This window comes from Pistacia vera, unplaced genomic scaffold (assembly GCF_008641045.1).
Source record: "Pistacia vera cultivar Batoury unplaced genomic scaffold, PisVer_v2 Contig896, whole genome shotgun sequence".
Taxonomy (NCBI): domain Eukaryota; kingdom Viridiplantae; phylum Streptophyta; class Magnoliopsida; order Sapindales; family Anacardiaceae; genus Pistacia; species Pistacia vera.
In genome coordinates this window covers 502644-529557 of record NW_022196774.1, presented here as the reverse complement: position 1 = coordinate 529557, position 26914 = coordinate 502644, and the positions used below count along the sequence as shown (strand labels likewise).

The 26914-nt window shown below is 35.8% G+C and overlaps 2 protein-coding genes and 2 pseudogenes across 3 annotated transcripts; 2 read left to right on the top strand and 2 right to left on the bottom strand.

The window, feature by feature from the left end:
• Positions 1 to 3134: 3134 nt before the first annotated feature.
• LOC116119571 (probable methyltransferase PMT15) lies at positions 3135 to 22047 on the top strand. Of its 2 annotated transcripts, XM_031405505.1 has the most exons (7): positions 3135 to 3886; positions 4980 to 5190; positions 5276 to 5573; positions 7047 to 7439; positions 7654 to 7731; positions 7811 to 7982; positions 21776 to 22047. In XM_031405505.1, the coding sequence occupies exons 1-7, from the start codon at positions 3209 to 3211 to the stop codon at positions 21842 to 21844; spliced, it is 1899 nt and encodes a 632-aa protein (XP_031261365.1). In that variant the 5' UTR covers positions 3135 to 3208; the 3' UTR covers positions 21845 to 22047. The 2 variants fall into 2 exon arrangements, with proteins under 2 accessions (XP_031261365.1, XP_031261364.1); XM_031405504.1 differs by lacking the exon at positions 21776 to 22047 and having other exon boundaries at positions 7811 to 8090.
• LOC116119545 (plant UBX domain-containing protein 8) lies at positions 8500 to 12891 on the bottom strand. Its single transcript, XM_031405482.1, has 11 exons — positions 12715 to 12891; positions 11990 to 12051; positions 11404 to 11818; positions 11199 to 11282; positions 10995 to 11108; positions 10712 to 10846; positions 10394 to 10591; positions 10200 to 10319; positions 9376 to 9519; positions 9247 to 9303; positions 8500 to 9089 (listed from the first exon to the last, which is right to left on the bottom strand). The coding sequence occupies exons 1-11, from the start codon at positions 12796 to 12798 to the stop codon at positions 8982 to 8984; spliced, it is 1521 nt and encodes a 506-aa protein (XP_031261342.1). The 5' UTR covers positions 12799 to 12891; the 3' UTR covers positions 8500 to 8981.
• LOC116119579 lies at positions 14772 to 17454 on the top strand (annotated as a pseudogene).
• Positions 22048 to 22173: 126 nt separating the features above from the next.
• On the bottom strand, positions 22174 to 25554 carry LOC116119572 (annotated as a pseudogene).
• Between the last annotated feature and the right edge of the window lie 1360 nt (positions 25555 to 26914).

Below are 26914 nucleotides of genomic sequence, written 5' to 3'. Positions count from 1 at the left end.
TATTTATGTCTTAAAAAAATTGTATATAAGGATAAAATAGTCAATTTATATTTTTGTAAATTGTTTTTAAAACAAGGGCATTATTGTCCTAAAATTTTATTAATATGGGGTAAAATTATAATAAAAATAAGATAACTAAGTAATCTTAAAATATCTAAGAAAATAGAGATAATCAGATTACTTTCTATATTATCAACACTAACTACTATTGATATTAGAAGATTGTCGGAATCTTATATTATTTGACAACTAAATATATTAATCAAATAATATAAGATGACATTACCTCACTAATCTCATATAACCTCCGACCAAACCCACGGTTTTATTCTATCAAAATACCTAAGCTTCGCCATGTCCAGTTTCGGCCTTCTAAAGTCACTGTCTATTGGGCTGCGAAGTCATTTACAAAAGCCTTATTAAAGTTAGAGTGAATTTTAAATCACGGCCTACTTGACCCATTTTGTTCTTCGTAATATTAAATGATAAATTTATGCATTAAAAAACAATAACAATAATACTCATGCATGTTGAATGGTAATTTATTCATCTACTTCTTTCCAAATTAAAATGTTGAGCTCCTGCAACTTCAACAAAATCCTTTAAATTTATTCACGCATGTTGAGTGGTAATTAAAATATGATATTTGGAAAATACATGTAATTTCCCCCTCCCCCTCCCCCTCTTTTTTTTAACTAAGATGTTTGAGTTAACTTACGCGTACCTCAACTAATCATCGGGGTCCATTGAACGTCTATAAGTCCAATTGGTTAGGTAAGTCACAAATGTGATAAGTAGTCACTTTATGGAACTCGAATACAAGACCTCTGGATAACCCACCAAAATGACTAAAGTTTTGACATCCGGCCACAAGACTAATATATATAACAAATTTAACAATGATAAACCATTATGTAATCTTACTAATATGTTATGGAAATGAAAGAACAAGACACACACACACATATATTGTCGTATCATATATAAGTAGATGGGATGTAGAAATGTGCAGCATGTGAAACGATGGTTGTAAAAAGTAAGTAAAAAAGTAAAATGCATGTTCCAATCTTCTATGGTAGAGCAATCGCTTTGCATGCCAAATTTCACCAAATGCATGTTCCAAACTTCCATTGTAGGGCAATCACTTTTCATGCCCGTGTATGGCTAAAGTCAAATTTCACAGATTTTAGCTGGTTTTAAAGCAGCCAACTCAATCAAACATGGATTCAAGGGACCCATTCATTACACCTGTTCAATCAAATGAAATGAAATTACTACTCTCTTCCTAACTAGTATCAAATAAAAACCCTAGGTAAAGAAAGGTATAAGATAACCAGCTTTAGAAAAAGAGCTTTTTCTTCAAATAAAGTTATCTCCCTCTTTCAAGATTTAGCACGATTCATTTCTTGTCATCGTAGGCGACTCATGTTCATGTCCCATGCCATCACTAAACTAATCTGCGTTTTCTACATTGTGGACCAGTCATGGCATGCAATTACGTATATGCATTATTAAATCAGCCGATTTAAACACAGCCCACAGAGATTAATTTAATGGTATGCCCGCCCCAGTCCCCACCGCTCGCTGCATGAAGAATGGTTTTTGTAAGACTAAAAATTGATTGGTATTATATAATCAGTTCTTAGCAACTCTGTTTTCTTTCAAGAGTTTTAAATTAAAATCAAATGAAACTAATCATTGACCTTTTTTATACGTATAATGAATGAAAACCATGCACTAAAATCTAGCCAAAAATGTAGTAACGTGTGGCGCAGTCCTTACAAAATTCAATGGATGCATGTGCCCCCACTTAATTAATTAAATATTAGTTTACGAATCTTAATTCTCCACTTAAAGATAGCCATATATGTATTTTATATAAAATGGTTAAAGTCAAATTTTACCGGTTAATTAACAAGAAACAACTCTCATGGCCCATTATACCTAAACTCCACCCAAAAATTACCTATAATAAACGCCTGGATCAAGCTCAATGTTAAAGAGACTTATCACGAATCCGGAACAAAAACCCCAATACAAGAAAACTTCCACTTTCTGTGACTTCATAAATACATTACTACATACAAGTTGTGATGGAACAAGTTTTTGTACTAGAATTTGATCAAAACGACGTGTAGGGCCACAACTGAGATTAGTTAGTACATCATGAACAGAAGAAACTACGGCTAGGATAGTTTAGTTTTAGGCAGATACATATGTATATGCTTCTATGTCACTTCGACTGGACCTTCCTAATGATAAAAGGGATATTCCTAACTTTATTTCACAAATAAGACCTGTAAGTTTATAATTGATAGTTCATAATAGGTTTTATCTATCTAATAATAAATTCTGCTGGATTAAATGTAAGTTGATCAATTGTAAACTATCATGTTAACGTTTATGAAAGAAAGTTATAAAAAATATTTGTCAATCTATCTTTATTCTTATTTTAGACACACCCTTTTCAAATTGTGTTCCAATTTGATGAAATACTTAATTTAATTACCAAATGGATTTATTTTATAATAAAAAGATTGACAACAGATTGTCTTCATATTTACTTCTCAAATTCAATAAACATATTTACTTATATATTTTGTAGTTAACGTGTATTTTTTTTTTTTAATGATTAAGAGTGTTTGAGGTCAATTTACATACACCTCGATTAATCTTCGAAACTCTAAAGTTAATAATCATATAAACCCTATTTATCTCTATTAGCAAATACAACAAGCTCTTGCTCAATCATATTCGTCTCATCAACGTTACAACCTGATACTGAAAAATATATCTACTTTTTGCCAGTTAAATACAACTAAAAATTAACCAAAAATACAGTTATTTTTAATATTTACTATTAAAGAAAATAAAAGAGGGCCGGAGAATCCGTCTCTTTGATTCTATTACCTTAAACTGCACGCACGTTCAATAAATACAGACAAGCTATTGTTCAGCCAGATTCGTCTTTTATTACATGAAAGGAGCGCGTCACCCGCACGCTGCTGAAACCCCACCATTTCATTCATTAAGTGAATAAGTGGCCTTGAAAAGTTCACTCGTCACCATTACGTTTAATCTAATCTCTACAATCTCTACAGTCTACACAGACAATATATACACACACACTCTCAATTCATTCCTCTCCCATCTCCCTCTCCCTCTCTCTCTTTAATTTTGTTTTTTTGTTCTCTCTGGTTCTGTTTCAATGGCTCTGTCTTTCTCCTCGAGATTATCATATCTCCATTTCAAAACCAAGAAAACCAATCTTTATTATATAACTCTAATCACAATCTTGTGCACAATCTTTTATCTCGTTGGTGAATGGCAAAACTCTGGCTCTCCAAGTCCTCTTGCAACAAAATCTAGCATCATCGAATCCTTGTCATGCACCTCACAACATATAAACACAACCACAGAACACGTTCTTGACTTCTCAGCCCACCACTATGCCCCAGACCCTCCTCCTACGACGGCGCGTGTCACGCACATCCCTCCCTGCGACTCTAAGTACACAGAGTACATCCCATGCCATGACGTTCAAAGATCGTTGAAATTTGATAGAGACAGGCTTATTTATAGAGAGAGGCATTGCCCTGAAAAAAACGAGTTGTTGAAGTGTCGTGTACCGGCTCCCTACGGCTATAAGGTGCCGTTTAAGTGGCCGGAGAGTAGAGATTTCGCTTGGTACGCTAATGCGCCACATAAGGAGTTGACAGTGGAGAAAAAAAACCAGAATTGGGTCCGGGTTGAAGGAGACCGGCTCAGATTTCCTGGTGGCGGGACGATGTTTCCTCGTGGTGCTGATGCGTACATTGATGATATTGGGAAGCTGATTAATCTCAAAGACGGCTCCATAAGGACCGCCATTGATACTGGCTGCGGGGTACGTAAAACAATCTTTCTTTCATTATCAACTACATTAATTTTTTACAATGGTTAACTGGACCGCCCGGTTCATTTTAAACCGGATGGTTCATTGGTTAATATGCCTAACGTGAATGGCAATGGCTTGCCAGTATTGACCGGGTGAGTTGTTACTTATTAGGTTAGGCCGGCGGGGCAGGTTGAATTCGGGATGGTTGAATATTTTCTTCTACTTTTTTTATTTTTATTATTTATATATATATTGAGTTAAATAAGAAAGAAAATAGAAAATTAGAAGTGGGTTACTATTATTAAAGTTTTTATAAATATAAAAGGGAAAGTTTTTCTTATGGAATAATTGAGGGAGCGTAAGCTGTTTCAAACACCTTAACTAGAAAAAGATATTAAAGAAAAATTAGGTTAAATATAAAGATATGATTCCTTTTGTTATACTATAAGTATAGAAATATCTTAAATTTGGATGATTTTATAAAATATACTTTCATGTGTTACCAAATAATTCTAGATCTTAGAATCAATGTAATTTTGGAGAAATCCAGCTATAAACAGTTGGCCACTTGACCCATTCTTAAAAACAAAGTTAAAAAGTGGCCATCTTATTTACTTTTGTTTCACTCTTTTGGTGAAGTTTAGATAAATAATTATTAATATGGTTTTAAAACTAAATTAATCGTTTTATATAAATTCTTAGACTTTAAGTAAAGTTGTTCACCAAGAATAATAATAATAATATCTTCATGGGTTTCCAAGCTATATCTAACAGTAACTGGGGAAATAGGGTTGGGTCGGTTTGGTTATATCTAAACTATGATTATCACTGAATTGTGGTTGAAGGCACTTTTTAATAAATATATATATATAAATTACAGTTGAATGCTAGTTTGAAGGTGATAACATAGAGAAAGGGAATAGACTAACCAAACTCATAATTAATTTTCATACCTTTTATGGCTGATTCTCGGTACTTAAAATTCTTCTTTATTACGTACCATAAACTCATACCAAATTTGACTTATTTCTGTTTGATTATATTTTCACCAACCGTTAGGCAACTGACATTGATTATGTTTTTTGATGTTGTAACTTTCCAGGTAGCGAGTTGGGGAGCTTACCTTCTGTCAAGAAATATTATAGCAATGTCATTTGCACCAAAAGACACTCATGTATCTCAAGTGCAGTTTGCTTTAGAACGAGGAGTTCCAGCATTGGTTGGAGTCATGGCTTCTATGAGACTTCCTTACCCTTCAAGAGCTTTTGACATGGCACATTGTTCTCGTTGCCTCATTCCTTGGGGCCAGTATGGTAAACACTGCTTCAATGTTTCTTTTAATTTTTAAAAAACTTCCAATTGTAAAATTTGGATTAATGTTTTGATAAACTTGAGCAGATGGTCTTTATTTAATCGAAGTTGATAGAATTTTACGCCCTGGTGGGTACTGGGTTCTGTCTGGGCCACCAGTGAACTGGGAGAATCACTGGAGAGGCTGGAACAGAACAACTGAAGATCTTGACGCAGAACAGTCAGGAATAGAAAGGGTAGCAAAGAGTTTATGTTGGAAAAAACTGAAACAGAAGGGTGATCTTGCTATTTGGCAAAAACCAACTAATCATGTCCATTGTCAAGCTAATAGGAAGGTCTTTAAACAACCACGCTTTTGTAAAGCTCAAGATCCTGATATGGCATGGTAATACCATAAATCCCTGTATTTTTTTTATTTTTTTTTTTTGTTAATTTTTTATAATTTGACTGTACCAGAAGAAGCTTCAGATTTTAAAAAAGATGACAAAAAGTACTGCTACATAACACTTTAGAAGTAATACCAAAACCACTGAGAGAATAAAGGCACACGACAACAAAAACATTGTCTAACACTTTTTGTTAAACTGTTCAACCACCTTAATGCCTGNATATAAATTCTTAGACTTTAAGTAAAGTTGTTCACCAAGAATAATAATAATAATATCTTCATGGGTTTCCAAGCTCTATCTAACAGTAACTGGGGAAATAGGGTTGGGTCAGTTTGGTTATATCTAAACTATGATTATCACTGAATTGTGGTTGAAGGCACTTTTTAATAAATATATATATATAAATTACAGTTGAATGCTAGTTTGAAGGTGATAACATAGAGAAAGGGAATAGACTAACCAAACTCATAATTAATTTTCATACCTTTTATGGCTGATTCTCGGTACTTAAAATTCTTCTTTATTACGTACCATAAACTCATACCAAATTTGACTTATTTCTGTTTGATTATATTTTCACCAACCGTTAGGCAACTGACATTGATTATGTTTTTTGATGTTGTAACTTTCCAGGTAGCGAGTTGGGGAGCTTACCTTCTGTCAAGAAATATTATAGCAATGTCATTTGCACCAAAAGACACTCATGTATCTCAAGTGCAGTTTGCTTTAGAACGAGGAGTTCCAGCATTGGTTGGAGTCATGGCTTCTATGAGACTTCCTTACCCTTCAAGAGCTTTTGACATGGCACATTGTTCTCGTTGCCTCATTCCTTGGGGCCAGTATGGTAAACACTGCTTCAATGTTTCTTTTAATTTTTAAAAAACTTCCAATTGTAAAATTTGGATTAATGTTTTGATAAACTTGAGCAGATGGTCTTTATTTAATCGAAGTTGATAGAATTTTACGCCCTGGTGGGTACTGGGTTCTGTCTGGGCCACCAGTGAACTGGGAGAATCACTGGAGAGGCTGGAACAGAACAACTGAAGATCTTGACGCAGAACAGTCAGGAATAGAAAGGGTAGCAAAGAGTTTATGTTGGAAAAAACTGAAACAGAAGGGTGATCTTGCTATTTGGCAAAAACCAACTAATCATGTCCATTGTCAAGCTAATAGGAAGGTCTTTAAACAACCACGCTTTTGTAAAGCTCAAGATCCTGATATGGCATGGTAATACCATAAATCCCTGTATTTTTTTTATTTTTTTTTTTTGTTAATTTTTTATAATTTGACTGTACCAGAAGAAGCTTCAGATTTTAAAAGAGATGACAAAAAGTACTGCTACATAACACTTTAGAAGTAATACCAGAACCACTGAGAGAATAAAGGCACACAACAACAAAAATATTGTCTAACACTTTTTGTTAAACCGTTCAACCACCTTAATTCCTGTTGAATTTTCCTGTAACTAGGTACACCAAAATGGAGACTTGTTTAACACAATTGCCTGAAGTGTCAGATATTAAGGAAATCGCTGGGGGAAAATTAGCAAATTGGCCAGAGAGGTTGACTGCAGTCCCTCCTAGGATTTACAGTGGAAGTTTGAATGGAATTACAGCTGAAATGTTTAGAGAAGACACAGAACTATGGAAGAAAAGAGTGGCACATTATAAAACCGTGGACTATCAGTTGGCACAAAATGGGAGGTACAGAAACTTGCTTGATATGAACTCTTATTTGGGAGGCTTTGCAGCAGCTTTAGTTGATGATCCGGTGTGGGTCATGAACATGGTTCCTATTGAAGCTGAGATCAATACCCTTGGAGTCATCTACGAACGAGGGTTGATAGGATCGTATCAAAATTGGTAAGTTTAGATAATATTTTAAATTAAGCTGAAAATGAGTTTTGATCTCTACCTTACTAATTTCTACTTGTATATTAGTCTTGGAAGCAGATAAACTACCACAACCCCCAACTTATGGTCATGTTTACTCCTTTCGGAAAACAACCAAAAGTAGCTTATTTTGGCCATATCTTTTTCGTTGGAAGTTGTTGTTGCTAAATATTTTTTCTTGTAGGTGCGAGGCCATGTCTAATTATCCCAGGACTTATGACTTTATACATGCTGACTCTGTATTTAGTCTTTACAAGGACAGGTAATTAATTATATGAAGAAAGTCCTTGAGTGAGAATTTCATCATGAATAGTTTAACTAATTGTGACTAATTGTAACAGATGTGAAATGGAAGATATATTGTTAGAAATGGATAGGATTTTAAGGCCAGAAGGTAGTGTAATTATCCGAGACGATGTTGATATATTGGTGAAGATCAAGAGCTTGATAGATGGTATGCAATGGGATGGCAGGATTGCCGATCATGAAGATAGTCCCCATCAGAGACAGAAGATTCTTTTTGCAGTTAAACAATACTGGACAGCCCCTGCTCCTGACCAAGGAGCCGCTACAGCTTCGTAGTCATAATATTGCTCTTGTTTTCTTAATTTTTATTTTTTGGAAAGATTTTTTTTTATTTAATTCATTATTGGTACCAATTTTTTTCCCACTTTATGTGGGTATGCTCGTACGAGTTTAAGACGGTTGGTAGATATTTTATTATACATCAATGAAAGGTCTTTCAGTCCTTCTGTCCCTTTCTCTCTGGATCAAAACAAATTCGTTTTGTTCATTCTATTTTACTTATTCTTCAAGTAGTAAAGCATGCAAATTATAACAGTAATTGTGAGTAAAGGAAGTTCTAACTCGTGCAGAAAGTGATTAGAGGCGTACCGTGTCCGTTGTCACAAATAAAACTTTTGTTCCTCTTAATTTTGCATGAACTGCTTACTGCTCTGACCATCAGGATTTGATGGAGCTTAATGAAATAAATGACATCTAATTCTTGTTCTTTGTTTTCTATGCCTTTCAAGCAATGAAAAGTGAGGCCAACCGATGCACACTTCCAACTTTTGCAAATAATATTCCTGCATTCTCCCTTCTCTATCGCTGTGACATTAGTTTCCTAATATAGATTTAGGTGGAATGGTCAATTCCCACCAAAAATATTGAGATGTCGAGGTTTCTTTGGTATACAGTTGATACCCAATTGATGTCTCATATGCAACTAAGCAATTCCATGCCAAAATAACACATATGGGGCAGTTTTTTGTCATCATGGGGTTTGTGTTTCTATTCAGTTAGTTCTACAATTGATAACAATTTCTGCATGCATAGGAATAAATCTCCGAGTAGCTTGTGAAGTTGTAGCATGACTGTCATGAACATTGCACATATACCCATTAAAATGCAAGAATGCTTTCAAATTTATTTGAGCATACCAACCAAAGACTACAAACCTTTGCAATCCAACCTAATTTCGTGTCAAACTTTGTTCACATAGTTGATACGTTATTTGAGCTCTAGAAACAATGCTTCTTGTTTGCTGGTAAGGCCAAGTTCGCTAAAACTTAATGAGGCATCACAAATATCAAAAGCACGCCGAGGGTATGGTCTCACCTGTCCAGGAGAAACGAGAAATGAGTCGGAGTACATATATGTTTTCTTTAATGTTGAAAGAAATACACAAAAATATGTATGCCACCTAAAGTTGACTTGATCAGTCCACCGCCAGCTATAATAGAAAATAACTAGAAGAGGGGTCAAGAAAACTTACCACTCTGTAAGTGCCAGGTTTCACTACTCTACCAACATCTATGAAGTCAAATAGAAACTGCAAAGGAACAAAGCACAGTCAGTTGAACCATAAGACAATTGGTGCAATCATTTAAATATTTCAATCTACCTGAAGCTTGTCTGACTTGAGAAAAGGTCGGCCACGGCGGCTGCCATCTGGCATTTTAACAAGAAGAGTAACAGCATTCTCATCCTCTAATGCTGGCTCAGGAGGAAGAGAAGTTTCTTTTACAGCTAGCCATCTTTCAAGTTTCTGTCAACAGTGATATCAAAATGCAAATCAATGCCTTGGCAAGAACTGAAGAAATGAAAAAGCCTCTCTCTCTCTCTCTCTCTCTCTCTCTCGTAATTGTCAACAGAGAGCAAGTAATATTACACATATACTAAAAAATACACTAAAAGGACTTTAACATTAAAAGGTGAAAATGGGCAAATGATCAACATGTCACTAAGTATCTATTCAAGTTCACATGCAAAAGGCAATGATCCGTTGATCAAGCATGCTTAAGTGGGTTTTAAGTTAATACTATCCGCTTACCACATAAATAATCTCCCCACTTATACCCCCAGTCAATTAGTTGATTTAGATTCCATAATGACTTGTCTTAATAATACAAGTACTAAAAGAAATAATAAAAACCGTTAAAAAAACTAAGGGAAGAATCAAAAGTTTCCAATTTACTCTTCCTATCACCTTTTCACATTAGTTTCCTTGAGACAAACGTTTCTAATAATTGTTCGTGATAGTACAAACCATTTCCTCAGAACCTCAGACAGACATCAATTAACATTAATTCCATTATAAAAATAGAAAAAAAAAAAAAAAATCCAAATCATTATCTTGTTAGAATGGTTATCACTGAGTCAAGTTCACTGAATTTTAAAAAATAACATGGTGAATAGATGAGGTAACCAAATCAATAGATACGCTACCTCTTCCTCAAGCAATTTTTTATGAGTCTCATCTTCCTTCAAGTGAAGAGATTCAGCTTCCTTCAAAGCATTAGCTTCTTTTTCTCTGTCAGCCAACAGAGATGCCAAATACTCATCATCCTGCAAGCACATTTAAACAACATGTCTTAAAAAAAACATCATCAAGCATGCAATTGATATGGGGAAATTCTTACCTGTTGTTCACGTAATAACCGCTTTTCCATTACAGAGGATGATGGCTGGTGGGGAGCTGGACGGGAATTTGGACCCACACTTGTGTCTGGACCACTTTGTAGCTGAGGTTCATGCTTAGAGCGATGTGGAATGTCACCAAAAAGTTCTGTCTCAATCCTAACTACTTCATCAAGCTCTTCGGAAGAAATACCACCCCACTTGAATGTCCAGAATAAGGACATGATCCAAATAAGCAATTAGAGCAGTAATACACTTTGTATTATACTCTCTTTATTACATGAGTAAATTGAACATTATACTTAAACAAAGAAAAATACCTCATCAGAAGGTAAAACATATTTTTTGCTTTGGGGATGATCACCAGCGCTGTGTAAATTAGACAAGTAACTTTCAGATGATTGTGCTCGCACATCTTCAGCTCCCTCTTGGACTGACGAGTTTCCAGGCTTAAACTAAAAACAGTATCCCGTTAGATGTAATGATACCGAAATGTAAAATACTGCTGGCAGCTTCCATCAGATTGGCGATATCAACTGACAAGGACATTGAAATGCCCAAGAGTCTATATGAAAAAGATGAGAAACAAGAATAGTTTCTTACCTTCCTACTGCTACTGTCAGTTTTCTCTGCTTCTATACCTAAACCGCAGACTCCCGGTCGTTGATCCCTGTCTTTCAATACTAGTTCACGCATTGCTTTCTCTCGCTCTGCTGTCTGAATATAACTCATAAGAAACAAGGACCAGTAAGAAAAGGAAAGCAGCCAAAAATAAATAAACGAAAACAATAGACAATATTTACAAACCTGTAAAGACAATGAAACTGCATGAGATAATTCATCATCTTCTAAGTCAAGTTGCCTTTGCATAAATCCAATACCAGATGAATCCTGCATCAAAAAGTGAATAGAAAGAACTGAAAAAAGATAATCAAGGGATCATTCAAAAGTAAAATAATCTAAGATCCATAATCCAGGAACCAAATCGCTTATTCAAATAACCCTCTTTAACCTCTCGTCTTGAAGCCTCAATAGCAGCTTGAATCATTTCCTCTTCTATATCATTGCCATACAAATGTGAATCCTCATCTCTTGAGACATTCCCCTGAGTGTCCAGAATTTGAGATGATGGGGTTATTCGTCCATTATAATCAGATGGCATAAATCCTGCATGATGAGGCTGCTCATTCCAGCTATTGAACTGTCCGGGCACTCCTCCTGTATTGGAAACAGGTGTATGACTATTGAAAGCAGAAGCACCAATCTCATTTATTAGATTTCTCCTGTAATTGGGATCAAGTAACAATGATGGCCTGAAAGTTCTAGCAGCAGATAGAAGTTGTAAAAGTCTGTTTGGCCCAGGTTGAACTCGACTGTTCATATCCACAATATTATCTGGAGGAGAAAAACCAGCTGGTGGATTTGAACTGAACAGAAAAGCAGAGAGAAAATGATGGTTAATGAACAACCAGACAAACAAATAATACAAGTTAAACGTTATGCCAAATTCTAAGGAAACAAAGAGGAACTTAGGATTAATGAAAAAGAACAGAAGAAATAATTTTACAGATGAAAACTACAAACAAGAAATGTCATACATGTATCTGTCCCCTTCAATAAAATATGCATTCACAGCTTCATTTAGATTGCCTCCATATTCCTGTTCACCAATCACAGTGTATCAAGCAGCCAAAATATCATTAGAAATTTAAAATACATATTTTATAGCTTTTGAACGAGAGATAATAGTAAAGAATCATCAGGATTTTATTTTATACATATGAGACAAAAACAGACTGGATTATATTCAATATTCTTGATTAGCCTAAAGCATGAATAATGCATTGTATATCACATTGCAGAAATTAACTTACAGATACTCAAAAGACAAATAAAAAAGTAAAATAAGCTGTAAAAGTAACTACAAACCCTAGAAATTAGTATAACTATAAAGAGTTCAGTGATGGAGCAAAATAAGCAAAATTGAAAATCGAATAAGAAATTAGATGATAACCAAAGTAATAGACAATTATGAGCCACAATTTGCATATGTAGTCCACTTAAAATTTATAAAGAACAAATTCGTAAGAATATATACATTGTTCAGTTAAACGAACCAAGAAACCCTAGAAAACAAATTGAGAACTGTTTCTTGATTTTGACAGTTAAATAATGCAACAGTGATTATAATAATAAGAAAATATAAAGAATCTTACAGGGACGATTTCTTGACATTCTTGAAAATAAACAATGTTTGTTTCCAGAAATTAAACTGATCGATGAAAACAACAGTTGAGTAAGTAAGAAAAAAAAAAAAAAGCACCTCCAATTTTTGAAACGCGACTGACTCAGAAGCGCCGGTGATTCTCGTGAACGTCTCGATTGCTTCTTGATTTGGTCTCGCCATCACCGTCAATATCGAAAATGTGTATGGATCTAAACAGAGAGTGTTTTAAAAAGAGATTTCTTTCTATTGATAGAAATTTTGCGTACGAGATACATGAATACGAATTGTAGAGGAGGGGAATCTTTGCGCGCGCCTTTATTTAACTTTTATATTAACCGGATAAAGTACCGTACTACAAAATGCGTGGCAAAAGATCTAACGTACACGTGTAATACAGTCGACCGTACTGTTGAACTTTTTTTTTTTTTAAGTTACCGCTCCTCTCTTTAGCTTTAATTTTAAAGAAAAAAATTTGGGAATCGTAAGGGAGTGATTTTTGTTATTTGAGAAATGTGACTTTTGTATCCAGAAGATTTTGAAATGCGAAATTGGTAAATTAATCACACTTAATTAAAATATTATAATGGAAAATTGGAAATTAACGGGTGCGTTTGGTTTATTATTTTGGGTAGAATTTTGGGGATAGTATTGAATAGTTGAATAGGGGAGTATTACGAGATAAAATTTAAAAATTTATGAAAAAGCCCCCAAGGTTTGCTAATTTAATAAATACCCTAATATATTAAAATATTGTAACATGATAAAAACACCCCTAACACCCAAAGTGCCAGATTCTGGCCACCACCGCCAAAATCTGGCTGGAAAATTGGATAACCACAAAATCCGGTCGGATCTAGCAGGCATTCGATCGATCTGGCCTTTTCTGGCCATATCTACCACAGATCTGGCCGAAAAAGGCCAGATCTAAGGCCGGATGTGGCCTTCAACGGCCGAAAAAGGCCAACTTTGGCCGTCAGCGACGGCCAAAGATATGGCCGTCGTTGTCTGTCAACGATGGCCAAGATTTGGCCGTCGTTGACAGTCAACACTGGCCATTTCTTTGGCCGTCGCTGACGGTCAGATCTAGCCTTTTTCGGTCAAATCTGGTCATTACCGGCCATTGCCGGTGGTCATATGACTGTTGTGATAGATTTCGGCTACCACCGGCGGTGGTTGTCAGAATCTGGCAAGTATTGTGGGTGGGGGTGTTTCTGTTAGTTTTTAAACTTTTTTTTTGGGTATTTATGAAATTAATAAACTTATGAGGTCTAGGAGTAATTAAAAAATAGACTAATATTTTATGAATAACGTGCCAAACAATATTTGTAAAATAGGATTGGGAATATAGATAAAAACAATAAGCAAAACGCACCCATTTTTCCTCACCCTCCTAATTTCAATATTCTCAATACCCTTCACTGAGCACCGTTTTCTAACGCCAAGAAATCAAAAGCAATGGCTAAATCAGTCTTTAAACAGCGAAAAGATTTAAAAGCAAAAAATCTTAACAGAGCCCCCAACGCAACAAAACCCAGTATAACGACACACCTCCCTACCGTCACAACCAGCCACAACCTTTCAAAACCCATCACTTTTTCACTAACGTCGCTTTGCATCTGGTTGGCGGCGTTGCCAGATTTGGCTAAACGACATGGCCATGTCGTTTTGTTTCAATTAAGATTGGAGGTGGACGGGGTGGTTTGAAGGTGCACTAGATGAATTTTTGTAGTGATGTTTGTGAGGATTTTGGTTTTGATGAACGTGGTTTTAAATTTATTTTGTGATTTTCTGGAATTTTATTTTCAGATATTTTTCTTTTTGATGGGATGTTGGAGCCAGTTTGCGTGTTTTTTAACTAATTCTTCGGATCTTGAAATTGACGACGGGATAATCCCCTCAATGATCACCTATTAGCCCATGTGGGACTCTCATGTATACCGTTTGCTCTTTTACCTACAGTGGCTGTTATTTTCATATTTCATTGGTTGGTCTCTTTGCAATGGCAGTGGTGAATTGATTATCTGTTAGCCCTGTTAGTCTTCTAAAAATGTCGTAGTCAATGGATCCATCTTCTTACTATCTCTTATCACATGTCTTCACGCCCATTTAAAATTCCCCCTTCTCTCTCTGTAAAATTAAATGATGTTAGGGTTTAGCTTTGCCCTTTTTATGCTCCACGGAACATGCTGATTCGAAATCGACTGTTCACGCTTTTATCCATTATCATCTGCATCTCTATCTTCGCCTCCTAAAGAATGTCCATTTACTCTCTCTTTCAAATCCAACTTCTCTCACTCCATCCTTAGCCCGAACCCGGGTCCAAACCCGACACCCCATGTGACCACGGCTTCAAAAACCACAAAACAGTGGCAACCCATGTCAGACACGGCCCAGTTCGTCCGGACCCTCCTCTTTCTACCGCCTGGTGTCGACGCGGACGAGGTGACTGAAGACATGATTTTGCCCGGGTCGAATATCGTGGTGGGGCCCTATGCAGTTCATTCCCAGATTAAGGAAGTGGAGTTTGTAAAAAGCAGTGGTCGGGCCAAAGATTGCCCCAAAGATGACCGACCTGAGTTTGCAATTGTGGGTCGCTCCAATGTGGGAAAGTCCTCGCTTATTAATGCTCTGGTTCGCAAAAAAGAAATTGCTCTCAGTTTTTTGTTTGTTCTTTTCTTAGATTTTTTATTATATATAATTTTTTGGTTTTAATCAAATTATGTTTATGCAGGGAAGACTCAGCTAATAAATCATTTTTTGGTGAACAAAAGTTGGTATATTGTTGATTTGCCTGGTTATGGTGGGTAAGCTCTTTACACTTTATATGTTAGTACTTTGGGTTTTTTTTTAAATTGTTTTTTAACGTTTTACTTTACTTGATTTTGTCTTGTTAAGCCGTTTTGTGGTGTGTTTTTAATGAGCGTATTCAGTGCCCCTTTTTATTTTTCTTGTTTTTGCTAGGGAACCAGAAGATTTTTATTACTAATAAAAACAAATAAATAAGCTAACCACAAAAACAAGGTGTAGCTAGTTGAGAGAGGTCAATCAAGTATTAAATCAACCTAAATCTTCAAGAGACCCAATCAAAAACAACATAAACCAACTATAACATTGAAGCTTCCCAATGATGATCAATAAAAAAGAAGCAACTCTGAGGAGACATAAGCTCGTACAGAAGCCCAAAATTTTACTTTATCCTACTGAAGGAAACTTCTTTTCCACTAACATCTTCAAAAAATATTTTATCTATCTCCATCCGAAAAGCCTGGAGAATTGTTTTAGAAGCACAATCCCTTCTTACCACCTCTTAAAGGTACATGCCTCTCAACAATACATGGTTGTTCTTACCACCTCTTAAACAATACATGGTTGAGCTATATAATAACTTAACTCCCTGACCTTGTTTGGGACTTCAGATTTCTTTAGCTTTTAGATTTCTGAAAAATTTTAGATTCCAACCCCAATGAGAAGTTTCCAGTTCAGTTCTTTTGTTACCATCTAACCTTGCTGGGATAAAGCCTAAATCTCCCTTATTGACTGTAATTTGAGCTTCATGGAGGGAGGAGCAGTTTTGAGTTCTTCTAATGATCATGATTAATCCTCCACTCATAGCACTTATTTTCTCAAAGACTTCTCTATTCCATGAGTGAAAAGGAAGCCCCTGTAAGCCCAACCATGCTCACTTAGATATTAATTTACTCCTTACAATGTTACTCATTGGTCTCCATCTTCGAACCCTAACAAAAATCTTTCTTTTCAACATCCTTCTGCCTATTTTACCCATTTACTGTGCACATTTTGCTGACTTATAGAAGAATAGTGCCTTGTCGACCTGGAAAAGTTTGAGGGAAATTTTAGGTTATGGAAATCTAGAAAGAGCTTTTTGAATTTTCCACCATGGATATGATCCTTTGACTCTAGCACAAATCAGCTCTCTACTGTCTCTTATAAGCCAAGCAATCAGCCTAACTGGTGCTACTTTCCAAGCTCTTGCTCTCATGCTTAGAACTGAAATGGTCTGAAAATTCCTTGCCCCTCTTAGTCAAACTGATTTCGTACCTTCTCCCACCCTGAATAATATTGATTATAGTTTCAGCTAGAAGTCTCCAATCTTCAACCTTTATGCCCTGAGGATCAATTACCTATTGAGAAAATTCATTGAAATTGCCATTATCATTGTTGAACTTCTCTAGCCAAGCTTCGAAATAATTTGCTCTGAAAAGCTTGAAGAAGCTAGTTCCTTGCTTCTATATGAACCTTTAGTAATCCATGACCCAGCCAAGAAGTACAATCCAAATCAATGAAAGGTCACAAAGACCTCTCATGATTTCACCGTTTTCCTATAATTTCTTTTATTATAGCTAATTACAAGTTAATGCATGATATTGGTACCTTGTTAAACCCATGGAACAGTCTAAGAAGCTGAATGCTTCTCTTCATATATGCAAAACTTTGTGCGACCATGAAATATTTGTTCTTTACTTAATACTTGGTGGATTCCTTTTGTCTTTAGTTTTGCTAAAGCTCCAGATGCTGCTCGAATCGATTGGTTCTCATTCACAAAAGGCTACTATCAAATAGAGAAACTCTGGTCGGTGTCCTCGTTCTCATTGATGCAAGTGTTCCACCGCAGAAGATTGACCTGGACTGTGCCAATTGGCTTGGACATAGCAATGTAAGCTGCTCCTGAATCTTAAACTCAATAATTCTATCGTCCTTATATCTAGTTTGTTGAGGCAAGCTTAAATCCAAACTTTCTCACGTTAATTTGTTGCATTTTTGTTGTGTTCGGGTGCATTTGTTTAGGACCACTTTGTAGCTGAGGTTCATGCTTAGAGCGATGTGGAATGTCACCAAAAAGTTCGTCTCAATCCTAACTGCTTCGTCAGTCTTCGGAAAGAAACCAACCCACTTGAATGTCCAGAATAAGGACATGATCCAAATAAGCAATTAGAGCAGTAATACACTTTGTATATACTCTCTTTATTACATGAGTAAATTGAACATTATACTTAAACAAAGAAAAATACCTCATCAGAAGGTAAAACATATTTTTTGCTTTGGGGATGATCACCAGCGCTGTGTAAATTAGACAAGTAACTTTCAGATGATTGTGCTCGCACATCTTCAGCTCCCTCTTGGACTGACGAGTTTCCAGGCTTAAACTAAAAACAGTATCCCGTTAGATGTAATGATACCGAAATGTAAATACTGCTGGCAGCTTCCATCAGATTGGCGATATCAACTGACAAGGACATTGAAATGCCCAAGAGTCTATATGAAAAAGATGAGAAAACAAGAATAGTTCTTACCTTCTACTGCTACTGTCAGTTTTCTTGCTTTATACCTAAACCGCAGACTCCCGGTCGTTGATCCCTGTCTTCAATACTAGTTCACGCATTGCTTTCTCTCGCTCTGCTGTCTGAATATAAATCATAAGAAACAAGGACCAGTAGAAAAGGAAAGCAGCCAAAAATAAATAAACGAAAACAATAGACAATATTACAAACCTGTAAGACAATGAAACTGCATGAGATAATTCATCATCTTCTAAGTCAAGTTGCCTTTGCAAAATCCAATACCAGATGAATCCTGCATCAAAAAGTGAATAGAAAGAACTGAAAAAAGATAATCAAGGGATCATTCAAAAGTAAAATAATCTATGATCCATAATCCAGGAACCAAATCGCTTATTCAAATAACCTCTTTAACCTCTGTCTTGAAGCCTCAATAGCAGCTTGAATATTTCCTTTCTATATCATTGCCATACAATGTGAATCCTCATCTCTTGAGACATTCCCCTGAGTGTCCAGAATTTGAGATGATGGAGTTATTCGTCATTATACAGATGGCATAAATCCTGCATGATGAGGCGCTCATTCCCGCTATGAACTGTCCGGGCAACCTCCTGTATTGGAAACAGGTGTATGACTATTGAAAGCAGAAGCACCAATCTTTATTAGATTTCTCTGTAATTGGGATCAATGACAATGATGGCCTGAAAGTTCTAGCAGCAGATAGAAGTTGTAAAAGTCTGTTTGGCCAGGTTGAACCGACTGTTCATATCCACAATATACTGGAGGAGAAAAACCAGCTGGTGGATTTGAACTGAACAGAAAAGCAGAGGGAAAATGATGGTTAATGAACAACCAGACAAACAAATAATACAAGTTAAACGTTATGCCAAATTCTAAGGAAACAAAGAGGAACTAGGATTAATGAAAAAGAACAGAAGAAATAATTTTACAGATGAAAACTACAAACAGAATGCCATACATGTATCTGTCCCCTTCAATAAATATGCATTCACAGCTTCATTTAGATTGCCTCCATATTCCTGTTCACCAATCACAGTGTATCAAGCAGTCAAAATATCATTAGAAATTTAGAATCACTTTTATAGCTGTTGAACGAGAGATAATAGTAAAGAACCATAAGGATTTTATTTTATACATATGAGACAAAAAACAGACTGGATCATATTCAATATCTTGATTAGCCTAAAGCATGAATAATGCATTGTATATCACATTGCAGAAATTAACTACAGATACTCAAAAGACAAATAAAAAAGTAAAATAAGCTGTAAAAGTAACTACAAACCCTAGAAATTAGTATAACTATAAAGAGTTCAGTGATGGAGCAAAATAAGCAAAATTGAAAATCGAATAAGAAATTAGATGATAACCAAAGTAATTGACAATTATGACCCACAATTTGCATATGTAGTCCACTTACAATTTAAAAGAACAAATTCGTAAGAATATATACATTGTTCAGTTAAACGAACAAGAAACCCTAGAACACAAAGTGAGAACTGTTTCTTGATTTTGACAGTTAAATAATGCAACAGTGATTATAATAATAGAAAATATAAAGAATCTTACAGGGACGATTTCTTGACATTCTTGAAAATAAACAATGTTGTTTCCAGAAATTAATCTGATCGATGAAGTTGAGTAAGTAAGAGAAAAAAAAAAAAAAAAAGCACCTCCAATTTTTGAAATGCGACTGACTCAGAAGCGCCGTGATTCTCGTGAACGTCTCGATTGCTTCTTGATTTGGTCTCGCCATCACCTTCAATATCGAAAATGTGTATGGATCTAAACAGAGAATGTTTTAAAAAGAGATTTCTTTCTATTGATAGAAATTTTGCGTACGAGATGTATGAATACGAATTGTAGAGGAGGGGAATCTTGCGCCGCGCCTTTATTAACTTTTATATCAACCGGATAAAGTACCGTACTACAAATGCGTGGCAAAAGATCTAACGACACGTGTAATACTAGTCGACCGTACTGTTGCTCTTTTTTTTTAGTTAAGCTCCTCTCTTTAGCTTTAATTTTAAAGAAAAAGATTTGGGAATCGAAAGAGAGTGATTTTTTTATTTGAGAAATGTGACTTTTGTATCCAGAAGATTTTGAAATGCGAAATTGGTAAATTAATCACACTTAATTAAAATATATAATGGAAAATTGGAAATTAACGGGTGCGTTTGGTTTATTTTTGGGTAGAATTTTGGGATAGTATTGAATAGTTGAATAGGGGAGTATTACGAGATAAATTTAAAAATTTATGAAAAAGCCCCCAAGGTTTGCTAATTTAATAAATACCCTAATAATAAAATATTGTAACATGATAAAAACACCCCTAACACCCAAAGTGCCGATTCTGGCCACCACCGCCAAAATCTGGCTGGAAAATTGGATAAACACAAAATCCGTCGGATCTAGCAGGCATCGATCGATCTGGCCCTTTCTGGCCATATCTACCACAGATTGGCCGAAAAAGGCCAGATCTAAGGCCGGATGTGGCCTTCAACGGCCGAAAAGGCAACTTTGGCCGTCAGCGACGGCCAAGATATGGCCGTCGTTGTCTGTCAACGATGGCCAAGATTTGGCCGTCGTTGACAGTCAACACTGGCCATTTCTTTGGCGTCGCTTACGGTCAGATTAGCCTTTTTCGGTCAAATCGGTCATTACGGCCATTGCGGTGGTATATGACTGTTGTGATAGATTTCGGCTACACCGGCCGGGTGGTTGTCAGAATCTGGCAAGTATTGTGGGTGGGGGTGTTTCTGTTAGTTTTTAAACTTTTTTTTTGGGTATTTATGAAATTAAACTTATGAGGTCTAGGAGTAATTAAAAAATAGACTAATATTTTATGAATAACGTGCCAAACAATATTTGTAAAATAGGATTGGGAATATAGATAAAAAAAATAAGCAAAACGCACCCATTTTTCCTCCCTCCTAATTTCAATATTCTCAATACCCTTCCCTGAGCACCGTTTTCTAACGCCAAGAAATCAAAAGCAATGGCTAAATCAGTCTTTAAACAGCGAAAAGATTTAAAAGCAAAAAAACTTAACAGAGCCCCAACGCAACAAAACCCAGTAACGACACACTCCCTACCGTCACAACCAGCCACAAACCTTCAAAACCCATCACTTTTTCACTAACGTCGTTTGCATCTGGTTGGCGGCGTTGCAGATTTGGCTAAACGACATGGCCATGTCGTTTGTAATTAAGATTGGAGGTGGACGGGGTGGTTTGAAGGGGCACTAGATGAATTTTTGTAGTGTGTGTTGTGAGGATTTTGGTTGATGAACGTGGTTTAAAATTAATTTGTGATTTTCTGGAATTTTATTTTCAGATATTTTTCTTTTTGATGGGATGTTGGAGCCAGTTTGCGTGTTTTTTAACTAATTCTTCGGATCTTGAAAATGACGACGGGATAATCCCTCAATGATCACTATTAGCCCATGTGGGACTCTCATGTATACCGTTTGCTCTTTACCTACAGTGGCTGTTATTTTCATATTTCATTGGTTGGTCTCTTGCAATGGCAGTGGTGAATTGATTATCTGTTAGCCTGTTAGTCTCTAAAAAGTCGTAGTCAAGGATCCATCTTCTTACTACTCTTATCACATGTCTTCACGCCCATTAAAATTCCCCCTTCCCTCTGTAAAATTAAATGATGTTAGGGTTTGCTTTGCCCTTTTTATGCTCCACGGAACATGCTGATTCGAAATCGACTGTTCACGCTTTTATCCATTATCATCGCATCTCTATCTTCGCCTCCTAAAGAATGTCCATTTACTCTCTCTTTCAAATCCAACTTCTCTCACTCCATTCCTTGACCCGAAGAGACAGAAGATTCTTTTTGCAGTTAAACAATACTGGACAGCCCCTGCTCCTGACCAAGGAGCCGGTACAGCTTCGTAGTCATAATATTGCTCTTGTTTTCTTAATTTTTATTTTTTGGAAAGATTTTTTTTTATTTAATTCATTATTGGTACCAATTTTTTTCCCACTTTATGTGGGTATGCTCGTACGAGTTTAAGACGGTTGGTAGATATTTTATTATACATCAATGAAAGGTCTTTCATTCCTTTTGTCCCTTTCTCTCTGGATCAAAACAAATTCGTTTTGTTCATTCTATTTTTACTTATTCTTCAAGTAGTAAAGCATGCAAATTGTAACAGTAATTGTGAGTAAAGGAAGTTCAAACTCGTGCAGAAAGTGATTAGAGGCGTACCGTGTCCGTTATCACAAATAAGACTTTTGTTCCTCTTAATTTTGCATGAACTGCTTACTGCTCTGACCATCAAGATTTGATGGAGCTTAATGAAATAAATGACATCTAATTCTTGTTCTTTGTTTTCTATGCCTTTCAAGCAATGAAAAGTGAGGCCAACCGATGCACACTTCCAACTTTTGCAAATAATATTCCTGCATTCTCCCTTCTCTATCGCTGTGACATTAGTTTCCTAATATAGATTTAGGTGGAATGGTCAATTCCCACCAAAAATATTGAGATGTCGAGGTTTCTTTGGTATACAGTTGATACCCAATTGATGTCTCATATGCAACTAAGCAATTCCATGCCAAAATAACACATATGGGGCAGTTTTTTGTCATCATGGGGTTTGTGTTTCTATTCAGTTAGTTCTACAATTGATAACAATTTCTGCATGCATAGGAATAAATCTCCGAGTAGCTTGTGAAGTTGTAGCATGACTGTCATGAACATTGCACATATACCAATTAAAATGCAAGAATGCTTTCAAATTTATTTGAGCATACAACCAAAGACTACAAACCTTTGCAGTCCAACCTAATTTCGTGTCAAACTTTGTTCACATAGTTGATACGTTATTTGAGCTCTAGAAACAATGCTTCTTGTTTGCTGGTAAGGCCAAGTTCGCTAAAACTTAAAGAGGCATCACAAATATCAAAAGCACGCCGAGGGTATGGTCTCACCTGTCCAGGAGAATCGAGAAATGAGTCGGAGTACATATATGTTTTCTTTAATGTTGAAAGAAATACACAAAAATATATATGCCACCTAAAGTTGACTTGATCAGTCCACCGACAGCTATAATAGAAAATAACTAGAAGAGGGGTCAAGAAAACTTACCACTCTGTAAGTGCCAGGTTTCACTACTCTACCAACATCTATGAAGTCAAATAGAAACTGCAAAGGAACAAAGCACAGTCAGTTGAACCATAAGACAATTGGTGCAATCATTTAAATATTTCATTCTACCTGAAGCTTGTCTGACTTGAGAAAAGGACGGCCACGGCGGCTGCCATCTGGCATTTTAACAAGAAGAGTAACAGCATTCTCATCCTCTAATGCTGGCTCAGGAGGAAGAGAAGTTTCTTTTACAGCTAGCCACCTTTCAAATTTCTGTCAACAGTGATATCAAAATGCAAATCAATGCCTTGGCAAGAACTAAAGAAATGAAAAAGCAGCTCTCTCTCTCTCTCTCGTAAATGTCAACAGAGAGCAAGTAATATTACACATATACTAAAAAATACACTAAAAGGACTTTAACATTAAAAGGTGAAAATGGGCAAATGATCAACATCTCACTAAGTATCTATTCAAGTTCACATGCAAAAGGCAATGATCCATTGATCAAGCATGCTTAAGTGGGTTTTAAGTTAATACTATCCGCTTACCACATAAATAATCTCCCCACTTATACCCCCAGTCAATTAGTTGATTTAGATTCCATAATGACTTGTCTTAATAATACAAGTACTAAAAGAAATAATAAAAACCGTCAAAAAAACTAAGGGAAGAATCAAAAGTTACCAATTTACTCTTCCTATCACCTTTTCACATTAGTTTCCTTGAGACAAACGTTTCTAATAATTGTTCGTGATAGTACAAACCATTTCCTCAGAACCTCAGACAGACATCAATTAACATTAATTCCATTATAAAAATAGAAAAAAAAAAAAAAAATCCAAATCATTATCTTGTTAGAATGGTTATCACTGAGTCAAGTTCACTGAATTTTAAAAAATAACATGGTGAATAGATGAGGTAACCAAATCAATAGATACGCTACCTCTTCCTCAAGCAATTTTTTATGAGTCTCATCTTCCTTCAAGTGAAGAGATTCAGCTTCCTTCAAAGCATTAGCTTCTTTTTCTCTGTCAGCCAACAGAGATGCCAAATACTCATCATCCTGCAAGCACATTTAAACAACATGTCTTAAAAAAAACATCATCAAGCATGCAATTGATATGGGGAAATTCTTACCTGTTGTTCACGTAATAACCGCTTTTCCATTACAGAGGATGATGGCTGGTGGGGAGCTGGACGGGAATTTGGACCCACACTTGTGTCTGGACCACTTTGTAGCTGAGGTTCATGCTTAGAGCGATGTGGAATGTCACCAAAAAGTTCTGTCTCAATCCTAACTACTTCATCAAGCTCTTCGGAAGAAATACCACCCCACTTGAATGTCCAGAAGAAGGACATGATCCAAATAAGCAATTAGAGCAGTAATACACTTTGTATTATACTCTCTTTATTACATGAGTAAATTGAACATTATACTTGAACAAAGAAAAATACCTCATCAGAAGGTAAAACGTATTTATTGCTTTGGGGATGATCACCAGCACTGCGTAAATTAGACATGTAACTTTCAGATGATTGCGCTCGCACATCTTCAGCTCCCTCTTGGACTGATGAGTTTCCAGGCTCAAACTAAAAACAGTATCTCGTTAGATGTAATGATATCGAAATATAAAATACTGCTGGCAGCTTCCATCAGATTGGGGATATCAACTGACAAGGACATTGAAATGCCCAAGAGTCTATATGAAAAAGATGAGAAACAAGAATAGTTTCTTACCTTCCTACTGCTACTGTCAGTTTTCTCAGCTTCTATACCTAAACCGCAGACTCCCAGTCGTTGATCCCTGTCTTTCAATACTAGTTCACGCATTGCTTTCTCTTGCTCTGCTGTCTGAATATAACTCATATGAAACAAGGACCAGTAAGAAAAGGAAAGCAGCCAAAAATAAATAAATGAAAACAATAGGCAATATTTACAAACCTGTAAAGACAATGAAACTGCATGAGATAATTCATCATCTTCTAAGTCAAGTTGCCTTTGCATAAATCCAATACCAGATGAATCCTGCATCAAAAAGTGAATAGAAAAGAACTGAAAAAAGATAATCAAGGGATCATCAAAAGTAAAATAATCTATGATCCATAATCCAGGAACCAAACGCTTATTCAAATAACCCTCTTTAACCTCTCGTCTGAAGCCTCAATAGCAGCTTGAATCATTTCCTCTTATATCATTTCCATACAAATGTGAATCCTCATCCTTGAGACATTCCCGAGTGTCCAGAATTTGAGATGATGGAGTTATTCGTCCATTATAATCAGATGGCATAAATCCTGCATGATGAGGCTGCTCATTCAGCTATGAACTGTCCGGGCAATCTCTGTATTGGAAACAGGTGTATGACTATTGAAAGCAGAAGCACAATCTCATTTATTAGATTTCTCTGTAATTGGGATCAAGTAACAATGATGGCCTGAAAGTTCTAGCAGCAGATAGAAGTTGTAAAAGTCTGTTTGGCCCAGGTTGAACTCGACTGTTCATATCCACAATATTATCTGGAGAGAGAAAAACCAGCTGGTGGATTTGAACTGAACAGAAAAGCAGAGGGAAAATGATGGTTAATGAACAACCAGACAAACAAATAATACAAGTTAAACGTTATGCCAAATTCTAAGGAAACAAAGAGGAACTAGGATTAATGAAAAAGAACAGAAGAAATAATTTTACAGATGAAAACTACAAACAGAAATGCCATACATGTATCTGTCCCCTTCCATAAATATGCATTCACAGCTTCATTTAGATTGCCTCCATATTCCTGTTCACCAATCACAGTGTATCAAGCAGTCAAAATTCATTAGAAATAGAATACATATTTTATAGCTGTTGAACGAGAGATAATAGTAAAGAACCATAAGGATTTTATTTTATACATTGAGACAAAAACAGACTGGATCATATCAATATTCTTGATTAGCCTAAAGCATGAATAATGCATTGTAATCACATTGCAGAAATTAACTACAGATACTCAAAGACAAATAAAACAAAAAAGTAAAATAAGCTGTAAAAGTAACTACAAACCCTAGAAATTAGTATAACTATAAAGAGTTCAGTGATGGAGCAAAATAAGCAAAATTGAAAATCGAATAAGAAATTAGATGATAACCAAAGTAATTGACAATTATGACCACAATTTGCATATGTAGTCCACTTACAATTTATAAAGAACAAATTCGTAAGAATATATACATTGTTCAGTTAACGAACCAAGAAACCCTAGAACACAAAGTGAGAACTGTTTCTTGATTTTGACAGTTAAATAATGCAACAGTGATTATAATAATAAGAAAATAAAAGAATCTTACAGGGACGATTTTTGACATTCTTGAAAATAAACAATGTTTGTTTCCAGAAATTAATCTGATCGATGAAGTTGAGTAAGTAAGAGAAAAAAAAAAAAAAAAAAGCACCCCCAAATGAAATGCGACTGACTCAGAAGCGCCGGTGATTCTCGTGAAAGTCTCGATTGCTCTGATTTGGTTCGCCATCACCTTCAATATCGAAAATGTGTATGGATTAAACAGAGAATGTTTTAAAAAGAGATTTCTTTCTATTGATAGAAATTTTGCGTACGAGATGTATGAATACGAATTGTAGAGGAGGGGAATCTTTGCGCGCGCCTTTATTTAACTTTTATATCAACCGGATAAAGTACCGTACTACAATGCGTGGCAAAAGATAACGTACACGTGTAATACTAGTCGACCGTACTGTTGCTCTTTTTTTTTAGTTACCGCTCCTCTCTTTAGCTTTAATTTTAAAGAAAAAGATTGGGAATCGAAAGAGAGTGATTTTTTGTATTTGAGAAATGTGACTTTGTATCCAGAAGATTTTGAAATGCGAAATTGGT